Source organism: Alternaria infectoria, assembly GCF_024043175.1.
Source record: "Alternaria infectoria strain BMP 0036 chromosome Unknown scaffold_37, whole genome shotgun sequence".
Taxonomy (NCBI): Eukaryota; Fungi; Ascomycota; class Dothideomycetes; order Pleosporales; family Pleosporaceae; genus Alternaria; species Alternaria infectoria.
The window spans coordinates 107,237-118,036 of record NW_026250726.1 but is presented as its reverse complement, the minus strand read 5'-3'; the positions used below and the strand labels follow the sequence as shown (position 1 = coordinate 118,036).

Genomic DNA, 10,800 nt, shown 5'->3' with positions numbered 1-10,800 from the left:
GCAGCCGAGCCGCAAGGCTCTGCAGATCAAACGTATCTCCTCTTCCTCTTGCGCAAGCCCTGAAAGAGCCAGAAGCGCACGGTCGGGACACCTTCCACAGCCACTCCCAATTTGTCTTCTGGAAACAAACCCAACCAAACTCTTGCATGCTGCTAACCCACAGCCCCGAGATTAGGTTCATCGTGAGTTATGAGCGGAGCCAGCAAGCACGACATCTGTCACTCGGTTAGCCGTCGTGGCATGGGCTAAGAGGTTATGATGCGCGCCGTTGCACGAAGGTTTAGCTCAGGCGGGCGCAGATGCCAGGCCATCAGGCTCGAAACGGCCTTGTCAAGTAGTCTGGCTGAGCCACGGAAGCGGAGTGAACAGACACCGAGGATATCGAGTGTCCATGAGTTCGAGCGCATCAAATGCCCCTTACATTCTTCAATGTGAGCAGCCGACGCGAAGTCTCTGTGACGATGTCATACTCAGTGAACGGGCCGAACGGGTGCGACAGCACCGGCTTGTTGCTCGCTCTTCGCTACCGCAATAATTCTAGTACAACGTGGGTGCCCGCAGCAGGAAAGATTGACAAGCGACGGTTGCTGAGTCCGTGAAGTTAGTGATGCCGCCAGGTTTCTGTCTTTGTGTAGCTAGTGTCAGATAAGAGCGCGCCATACCTGATTGAGCCATCTCCGGCCGCCACCGATAATCTAGACGACTGCAAAACCTAAACACTCGTACGCCAAAGCATAACAATCGACCTAATGACGACCCGCAGCAGCGCGACAGCAGGATGAGGACGATGGAGATTTTCACCAGTACGGCTCTTGCAACATGACAGCCGTGGCCCCTGCATTCCCGCGGTTGTACCAGGGGCCGCCGCTTCGCCATCACCACACCGTCGGTCTCGCCCTTTGAACTATCGACTACTATGTGGTTCGCAGGACAAAGCGCTGCACCATCCAGGGTAAAACCTCCTCATCAGCTCGCGTGGCGCACGTCATACGACGATGCACGTGGTTGTTACGGCGGGAGCTGATAGTCGACGCCACGTTAGCTGTACTTGCCAGATATCGATGACTGCAGCTCTAGGCTTGTCGATAGCCGGGCAGATTGACAGGATCATCAGGCTTACCGTTTCTAGTCGACTACGGTTATACTTTTCAGCAAGGTTTGCGGATCTCTACGTTGTTCCCGCGCAGAATCGATCCAAGAACCCGGGCAACATGCTACATTGAGCACTGCAGAGTATGGTACCTTTGAGCGCCAGTTACTCCACGAGAAAAAGTCGTTACGCAACGCCCAGCGGGTAATATAGAACTGCCATGGCATGCCGAAGCTCGTTTATTCGCAAGCGAAACACTTCAGTAGCTTTGCGTACTCAGGGGTGGCCCGTCCGTCAGCTACCTGACAAACGGATCAGTCCTGGTATAAACCTTCGACGATCCGTAATCTTAGCTCTGGACGCACCACTCACCCTTGCGCCATTCGACTGGTGCTCATACACTCCTTCTGTTCATAATTTCTAATATGTCTCTTCTTCTTGGGGGCATTTTTTACCTTGCGTCTTTCGTGCCGCGCGTGTTGGATCCGTCCTCTCCGGGTAGCAGCAGCGGCGAGCCAGATGTTGGAGGGCAATCCTTCGACTACATCATCGTTGGTGGCGGGTTGACAGGCCTGACAGTTGCCAACCGCCTCAGCGAAGATTCAAGCCGTGAGTAACCACATTGGGCGTTGACACATGGACCTAACATCCTCAGGTACTGTTCTCGTTATCGAAAATGGATATGTCGTCGACGATGTGACCACTCAAGTACCTAGCTTTGCCAACAGTGTCAACGCAAATCTCATGTACGACATCACGTCTGCATATGACACAAACACAGGCGGTACACATCCTGTCTGGGTGGGTAATGTTGTTGGTGGTGGATCTGTAGTCAACGGTATGGCCTTTGACCGAGCATCTGCTGCCGACTACAATGCGTGGGAGCAACTTGGTAACGCCGGCTGGAACTTCAACAGCCTCTTGTACTACTTCAAGAAGTCGACCACATTCACGCCACCAACCTCAACCAACGTGAAGAGCTTTGGCACTACGTATGACGCATCCTATTACGGCACCAACGGGCCGATACAAGCATCGTTCCCAAACTTCGAGTACGAAGACACAAAGACCATCTGGGCAGCATACAAGCAATCAGGCGTGCCTTTGCCCAGAGAGCATGCTGCGGGGCGGGCAGTGGGTGCTTTCTGGATACCCACAGCTCTGCGACCAAAGACTCAGACACGATCCCATGCGAAGAACGAGTACTACGACCCTGTCAAGACCCGCAGCAACCTTGTACTCGTCACCGGAAAGACTGTCAACGAGGTCCTCTTCGACAAGAAGTTACTTACTGGATACACAGCCAATGGTGTCCAATTTAAATCGCGATCGGATGGCTCGGTCAAGCAGGTCTATGCGAAGCGCGAGGTCATCATGGCTGCTGGCTCAATCTTCACACCACAGATCCTTCAGCTCAGCGGCATTGGACCAAGCAGCGTACTTAAAGCTGCGGGCATCAATGTGAAGAAGAACATGCCTGCTGTTGGCGCCAATATGCAAGACCACCCTAATGCGAACATGGTGTTCGACCTCAAGAACCTGGCTTTCCCCAACATCTACAGCGGCGCAGACCCCACTTATAACGCTACAGTATGGTCAGAGTACGATACTAGCAGGAGCGGTCCCCTCACGCAAGCCCATGGCAGCAGCCTAGCCTTCCTCAGTCTGCAGACAGTATGCGACAACTGGAACCAGATTGTGCAGACTGTCAAGTCACAGAACGTCCGTAGCTACCTTCCTGCAGTGTATGACGACTCCTCTCTGCTACGCGGCTTCACCAAGCAACGCGACATCATCGCTGGTCTCCATAGTAGCGCCGACGCCGCTGTTGGCGAGTTCCCCATGGTACCCTTCGGTCTCGCCATCAGCTCCCTGCAACGCCCCCTCTCTCGCGGCACCGTCACCATCAACCCAAGCAACAAATACGGCAACCCCGTTGTCCAGTTCAACGCCCTTCAAAACCCCGTCGATCGTCAGATCATCGCCGGAATGGTCCGATGGACGCGCAAGCACTGGGCAAACCCTGAGCTCAAGAAGTTCTCTCCCGTCGAGCTCACGCCCGGCACCCAGGCGCAGACGGACGATGAGATCATCAATGACCTTGTTCAGCAAAAGGCTCTCCAGGCTTCTTTCGCACACATGTCTGGTAGCTGCGCAATGATGCCGGAGTCTTTGGGCGGGTGCGTTGGCAGCGACCTGACTGTGCATGGTGTGAAGGGCCTCAGCATCGTTGACGCAAGTATCATCCCATTGATCCCCGCGACACACTTACAAGCGACCATGTACGCTGTCGCAGAGAAGGGAGCTGATTTGATCAAAGCCCGTAACGCTTTCGATATTCTCAATCCTTTTGGTCTTCCTACTTTCAGAAGTTTCTTTCGATGGTAGAAGTAAGCTGTAGTGCATAATAAAATCAAACACTTTCCTTTACGCCATCAAGTTTCCCATGAGACTACTGCGCCCGTGATGTTACATGACCGCCTTTCTCGTCTACGTCACTTGTCCTTATTCTAGTCCCCTGCATCTGATCGTCAACACAACCGAACTAGCTATGAACTGATAGTTCCCTCCAGAAGCGCGTGCGCCAGGAATTCTCCATCTAGACTCTAGTGCTTCGTGTGCACGGTCACCCCCGCACAGTTCGTTCGCTGCAATCAGGCTAAAGACGGGAAGGGTGATCAGGCACGGAGCGGTAGATCTTGAACCGCATGCTTGGGAACAGTGAAATGACATGCATAACCCAACAAAGAAAAGCTGCGAGAACAATCACAATCATGCGTACGCACTCAAAGGTACCGAAATCCACAGACCACATCCGCAGTTCCAACTTGATAACCCCAACTTCCTCTCGCATTCAACCCCATTTAGCCGTCGCACTACCTAGCCCGCAAAGCCCGTAGCGACTTTCGGCACAGCGTAGGCCTTCCAGACCTCGAAGTTCGCGCTCTTAGCTCTGCTTAGGTCAAATACCGCTTGCCCCTGCGCCGTATGCTTCGATACACTAGAAGCGGGATTCGTCTTTTGGACCGGCGCTGTCGGATTGAACGCGAATCCGAGACTTGGTGCTGCATCAGTTGGCTTGAACGTCGTGCCGTCGGTTTGAATGCACTTGGAGCAGAGGAATGTGTAGGTCCAGTGCGTGCTGTTGACGTATGTGCCGTTTGCTATTGGAATTTGTGTGAAAGTGCCGGTTGCGACGGCTGGAGAGGCGTATTGACTGCTGGCTGTTAGCATCACCTCACTGTTGAGGTTGTTTGTTTAGCTTGAGCGTACGCAGTCTTCCTGAAGCTACCCACTACAGTTTGAGCGTCTGGCCAAGCGACGATCAAGAGCTTGTTGAGCATCCCACCTCCGAGAGAAACACCGCTCCACCCCGTGCCTTTGCCCCCGATCGTTGCGATGAAGTCAGTATTTCCGGTGGCGTTAGCTGGAAGTGCAAGACCGAAGAACATGCCGCTACTGTGCTGGAGGGTGTTGAATGTGATGCCTGATTTGGTATCGGTGTACGGGGATGTTGTTTGTGCAGCCGCAAGTGTTGCGAGAACGCCGAGGACGAGACTAAAACACTTCATCTTCTCGATAAGGAAGGTATGAGAAGAGTACGTTTCTGAGGATCAGTGCCTGTCAAAGGCTTTCGCGCATCTCTTTAACGACCTTTTCCCTGTAAGTGCTCCTTCAAATACTCTAGATACCGATTTCATCTCCGCTCCGGATATAGTGCAGCTTTGCAGGAATCTAAAACACATGGAGTCAATGTCTATCCCGCGTTCCAAGCATATCCGCTGGGTGCTGAGCTCGTTGCGATACATCCGACTGGGTTCTGAATAGATGATACTCGGTAATACGTGGTAAACGATTGGTGGAGAACTGACGGATCCCCAAGGCTGCGAGATGAGACAGATGCAAAATGTTGAGGACGATGAGTGCAGCAAACATAGGCGGTTGACTATCGAATACGTGTGCTGCGATTTGCTTGGTCTTGGAGATTACCGAGCGATCTGGACATGGCTGTTGTATCGGCATGCAACAAACCAGTAGAGATGCATCTTAACCAGCGAAGAACAACACTACCGTGAACACCAACTCATCGAGCAGGTACCCGGCTTGAGGTCTTCTTGTGGTGTTGGAGCTGTCGTGTCGTCACATTACGTTGGCTTCTCCGGCTCATGCGTCTTTGAAAGACTGACTATCAAGCTGTCATATATAGTGAGTTCTTTCGTACAGTTAGTTCATGGTGATTTAGTTGCGCATCGGTGGTTACGAGAATGCTACACGGTAAGACAATCATGCTGGTCCTCCTGATCCCCAGCTTCGCATCTGACCTCACCAATTGCGGATGGCGGCTGTCGTTTCGATTGATAAAAGCAGCTCAAGATGATGCCGCCGTACTGTAGAGGTTGTCGCTGCCGTTACAATCGCGTCGTATGCGCCTGAAGTACAGAGACGCGACGCCATCGTCGAGGCGATCAGAGAACCACCTGTTGGAGCGATTTGCGCACTAGCCTTAGAGCCAAATATTGGTTTCCTCGGTTGGGTACGCTTCTCGCAGATGATGATGATGACGGAAGGAATTCTGGGGGCTGGGAACGCTTTTGGCCCCCACACCACCCATCTCTGTATGCTTAGTCAGCATCGCTAAAGGATCCCGAGGTCTCTCGGACGAACTTCTGGCCTCAGACATCCATCATCTAGGCACCGTGCTGCAAGCCACATCAACGCCTACTCGCTGGTCATCGTTGAAAGCTCTTATTGTCGGGCTGTATCCTTGATCACGCGACGTTTAACGATGGCCTGGACAAGGAAGGTTCTCTTGCGCCGCGTTCTTTCTCCACTTGCACCTCAGCCTTACCACTGATGAGACCCACTAAGGATCCTGTTGCTACATCGTCGCATTTGTGCACAATACAGGATCATGGCCGCACCGGAGCGGACGACTCAGAGCATACTAAAGAAGACCTTTGTTGACCCTTTTCGGCTGCAAAAGCTGCGGCGCAAGTCCTCTGCGCCAACTACCGCGCCCGCCAGTCCGCCGGCAACACCAGACCAGGATGATGACCCACTGGGAGCCTTACCCTTACTGCAGTATGGCTCTCTAGACCCAAACAAAAAGAGCGTTAGGCTTTTGGAAATACTGCCGGCACCCGAACATGAGCCCATACAGGCGACACTATCCGTCTGCGACCTGGACGACAAGCCTGCCTTCATCGCACTATCTTACATGTGGGACAAGGCTGGCGAGAAGAAGTACATCGACATCCAAGGATCGAAATTCGCCGTTGGAGAGAGCCTATGGAACTTCATTCAGCAATACCGGAGGAAGCAGTACCTTCGGCAGTGCTGCGAGAAGGATCCTGGCAAGGCTGTGCCCTTGTGGATTGACGCTATCGCGATTAATCAGAGCAACATACCGGAGCGCAATCACCAAGTCTCGCTCATGCGCGATGTTTACACTGGAGCGCAATCTGTCATAGTGTGGCTCGGACTTCCCCAGGGATATGAAGAGTTGGCTTTCATGCTTGCACGGCGTCCTGACCTCCTCAGAGTCGAAGAGTTTCATAATGCGCTGGCGAATGTCCTTAACAAGCCGTATTGGAGTCGTGTGTGGGTGGTTCAGGAGTTTGTGCTGGCACAGTCGGTCGACATTTGGTGTGGCGACCTCAGTGTGGCTGCTGCGACAGTCGAATGCATCTGGCGCGACGGCCTTGCGTCCGCACCAGTCGCGTCACCAACAAGCATGATCTATACAAGTCGCGGCTATCTGCTGTTCAAGTACCGCAAAGACTTCAAACGCACGAAGCAATACCGGAGGGAGATGCTCGGTCGCCGCAACAGCAAAACCCTGAAGTCCACGTTTCGCTTGCGCGATCTCTTACAGGCCTTTGCATTGTCGGAAAGCTCTGTAGTGTACGATAGAGTCTACGGGTTCCTGGGAGTCGCATCGACTGGCCGTGGAGAGAGGATCGTCCCTGACTACAACAAAGCACCCGTGGAGCTACTCGTCGATGTGCTTCGCAATCAATGCCACGAGGATCCTAGGAGAGGAGACTCGGACGATTATCGTTTCCTGACGTTCCTCATGCAAGCGCTAGGTGTCTCGCGTGAGACCCTCGCACAGCATATCCTAAAGTTGTGCCCGAATCTGCAGCCACATCTCTACATCGTGGCCGCCACGCCCTGCATGACTGCATCGGTCTCATTCGTTAGTACCATAACGGAAGTTGGTAATTTTGTAGATCACGACGAAGCCTTCCAACCAGGCACGTGGAGAGCGACCTGGACGCGATCAAATATGCATCCAAGATCCTTCTCGACCCAAGACATCCAGGACCTCGGTGACTACGTCACCAAAGGAGACACGCAAACGCTGCTCAGCTTTGCCGACCCTCATGTAGCATACGGAAACCCCGGCCCGACTGAAAAAGTGCGGCAAGCGATGATAGAAGCGTCCGCGGATCTGGTGATCGATGGCCTATCGCGCGCATTTGTCGAGCAAGGGCATGATGCGAGCGCCAGTCCACAGCTTGGTGACAATGGGAGCAAAGTCATCCGTAACATCGTTTCCCGGAGCATGACGGAGGACGCGGCGGCACTATACCTCGCTGCTAGAAGTAAATTGGCTCGACGAAACACCGACCAACGACATGCGCGATACACATCCTTCGTAGGCACCAATGGCATTACGGGATTTGCTTGCGGAGGAGGCCCAGGGTCATATGAGATAGGATCTGGCGACCGCATCTGCATGTTCTCTGGTGTTACCGACGTCAACAACGCGTTCATCCTCAGTCTCGACGCCAGCGGAAGATGGCTGATATCTGGCTTTGCGGTCATACTGTTGCCGGAGTTGCGCACTCCTTCAGTGCTGCGCAAAGGTACTGGGGCTACGACGAAGAGTAATTATGGTTCGAGTGAGCCGGGCAAGCAGCAGACACCACTCGACGATGTGACCATGTGCTTTCACTGCCACTTGAGCGATTTGCTTGAACTGCAGCGCTGCCAACTGTTGAGCGACGTTCAGATGAGCTTCTTAGTGGAGCAGACGTTGAGAAGTGAAGCAGAGGGACTGGTTCACCGATGTAAAGAAGGTACTGGGGCTCACGCTATTCTGGAGTTTGGGTTGTAATGAACTAGCATGAATTCAGAGATTGATGAACCCACAAACAGTCCCCTCAAATATGAACGATGTTGTCAAACGATTCTGAAAGTTTGCACCGGTAATGCGCGAACAAAAGAAGATACTGTATGATCATCGCCATCACTTCCGCTTGTTCCATCTTCGATGTCATTGATCTCAACCCTTTCTGCACCAAGAAGAGGTCTAGTTGCAGAAAAGTAGACAGCTCCTTTGTGAGCTGTGTTCTTATCATCCATCCTTTCGTCATCTTCGCCATCCTCGTCGTCTTTGGCGGCTTCGGCACCTCCTTCTTCACTGCTTTCCTCGTCGCGACTTTCCTTGGAAGAAGGGTATTTGTACTTACTGGGATCCGGGTAGATATAGACAAACCCAACCCGTTCGAAGGCATCATTTTCGACTGCTTTCAGAACCATGCCCCCAAAATGCTGTCCCACACGCGCAGAGTCGCCGAGTTCTTCGCATAGGAACAAGACGGTCAATTCATGGTCGGAGCCTACGGGAGGCTCGACAGTTTGCCAATCGAAGTCTTTGAAGATAGCGCATGCGACATCCGACGTCATGGGGACTACTGTGTATGCCCAGTATGCGGCTGTATCACTCTCTTCCAAGATAGCATACGCTGATCTTGGAAGGCTACAGGCGGGTCCTTGTAGCGTGATACTAGCATCTTCGACTTGCCCTATATGAGGTATTCCTATGGAGGTAAAGGTCACATCCAGTAGTTGCACAACCTGCTGATAAGGTTGTTCCGTGATGAAATGCCGTATTGAAACAGGTGCGGAGGCCCAAGACCATGTCGGTATGCGGTGCGTACGGCCAGCTCCATCTTGGGGGGCGCACCTGTACCAGAATAGGTCAGGGATGAGAGTATCTTTCCACATGCCTGCAATATAGGTATCGTCCGGTCGAATTTGCATAACACGCAGGACAATGGCAGCGATAGCGGCCAGACGGTCGCTTTCGTAGGATAGCTGCAATGCTGAATACTCTGACACAATGTACGTCCAGTCCGAAAGACTCTTTTTCATACTAGGGTTCCATTTTGAGGGATACCATCCGTCTTGTGATTGGAACGATGAATTGCATGCCCAGAGGATTTGCTGCTGACCAAAGTGAACCATGCGGGACGATAGCTGCCGCTCTTGATATACCCAAGCCCTGCGCAGGAGTGGCCAATTATCGTGATTCCAAAAGTGCTGATCTGGATCGCTGAACTCCGGTAGGGCTTCTCGTACTTGAAACTCGTGGTTTTCCAACGCTCTGGCTTTGTAACGGTCTGAAACAGTCGAGTAGATCCCTCTTTGACTGCTGTGTGATCCAGTAGCTGCGATAGTGATCCAAGAATTCTCGTAAATATCGCCCATAGTCGCAGCCGCCTCCGTCCAGTCCTCCACGTCGTCTTGCTTGATACCTTCGAGAGGCTTAGCAATGTACATGAGTCATGAAAATGATTACTCACACAAAGCATCAATCCAGAGGAATCGAAGTTCCATGCCAATACATATAGAAACCGCATCCTGGAACGTTTTCGGTAATTGCTCCACGGCAACTCCGCTAGCAAGTTGCTGATAAGTAGATTGTTCAAGCTTGAACGACGGGCCCTGCGCGCCCCAGCAGTGACTCAGACACGCATATCTACCCTTTTCGACTGTATCCTCTCGGAGATATACGTATGCATTATGTATTTCGAGCACTCGTTTTGGCAGCGCCGTCTCCGAGGAGATTTGGCATGCTGGGTGTGTTTCCGCGCACGCGACGAGCCACTGATTTAACCTCCGAGATGTTTCGCTGGAGGAAGTACAATTAGGAAGATGCGAATGTGGTCGGGAAGCTGCTAATGGTTTGAGAGATAGACCCTCATTAAGACTTAGGGCGTCTGATATCCACTCGTCAGTCTATACTACAGTGTGGATGGAACACTGTGGCTAGTGGGCAGATCACTTACCCCTCGACCAGTCCAACCGCACTGCAACCCCATACTCCAAGTACTCGCGTACATGATTCTCGGCGGCATCGGTCGCTTTAACTGGCTCTTTCGTGGTATCTGCGCCCTCCTCTTTCGTTCTTTTACGGACCGGATAAAGGGAGAACGTGATCTTCAGACAAGAAGAATTTATCACATCGTTTCTGGATCTCAGGTTGATATCACAGTCATCCGATGGCAGTCGGTCCTGTCTAAAAGTTGTGACAGCATCGTGTATGAGCGCACATCCCTTACAACCCGCGGCAGCACCCTTTGCTACGTTGCTACTAGTTGTATGCAGAATGAAACCAGCAGAGGTCGGGTCTTTGGGTGTTCGGTTCGAGTAGAGGAAGTCGGCGAAGCCGCTGCAGGGGAGGCGCGTCATCACATTGCCTGTAGAAGTCGTCCAGTCGATCTTGCCCTCTTCTAGGTGAGCGTCGGTCGCATCCATGAGGGTCGGTTTTCAAAGTCATCTAGTCCGCGACCAGAGAATGCGCGAACGCCGAGATTACAGTTTATCGACGAGGGCAGGCTGCAGATACATCAGGCTGCCAAGCAGCGGGGTTCAGGCTGCCGCTGAGACATAAAGTGGGTGGCTTACACAACCTTGGA

General features: G+C 52.6%; 4 protein-coding genes across 4 annotated transcripts; 2 read left to right on the top strand and 2 right to left on the bottom strand.

Moving 5' to 3' along the window:
* Nucleotides 1-1,515: 1,515 nt before the first annotated feature.
* On the top strand, nt 1,516-3,478 carry J4E92_010509 (uncharacterized protein; the record flags this gene model as incomplete). Its single annotated transcript, XM_051501846.1, has 2 exons — nt 1,516-1,699; nt 1,746-3,478. The coding sequence occupies 2 exons, from the start codon at nt 1,516-1,518 to the stop codon at nt 3,476-3,478; spliced, it is 1,917 nt and encodes a 638-aa protein (XP_051347948.1).
* Nucleotides 3,479-3,970: 492 nt separating this feature from the next.
* On the bottom strand, nt 3,971-4,662 carry J4E92_010508 (uncharacterized protein; the record flags this gene model as incomplete). The annotated part of the gene is made up of 2 exons (XM_051501845.1): nt 3,971-4,254; nt 4,551-4,662. The coding sequence occupies 2 exons, from the start codon at nt 4,660-4,662 to the stop codon at nt 3,971-3,973; spliced, it is 396 nt and encodes a 131-aa protein (XP_051347947.1).
* A 1,340-nt stretch (nt 4,663-6,002) lies between these two features.
* Nucleotides 6,003-8,213, top strand: J4E92_010507 (uncharacterized protein; the record flags this gene model as incomplete). Its single annotated transcript, XM_051501844.1, has 1 exon — nt 6,003-8,213. One exon carries the CDS (start codon nt 6,003-6,005, stop codon nt 8,211-8,213), a length of 2,211 nt encoding a protein of 736 aa, XP_051347946.1.
* A 65-nt stretch (nt 8,214-8,278) lies between these two features.
* On the bottom strand, nt 8,279-9,661 carry J4E92_010506 (uncharacterized protein; the record flags this gene model as incomplete). Its single annotated transcript, XM_051501843.1, has 1 exon — nt 8,279-9,661. The coding sequence occupies one exon, from the start codon at nt 9,659-9,661 to the stop codon at nt 8,279-8,281; it is 1,383 nt and encodes a 460-aa protein (XP_051347945.1).
* Between the last annotated feature and the right edge of the window lie 1,139 nt (nt 9,662-10,800).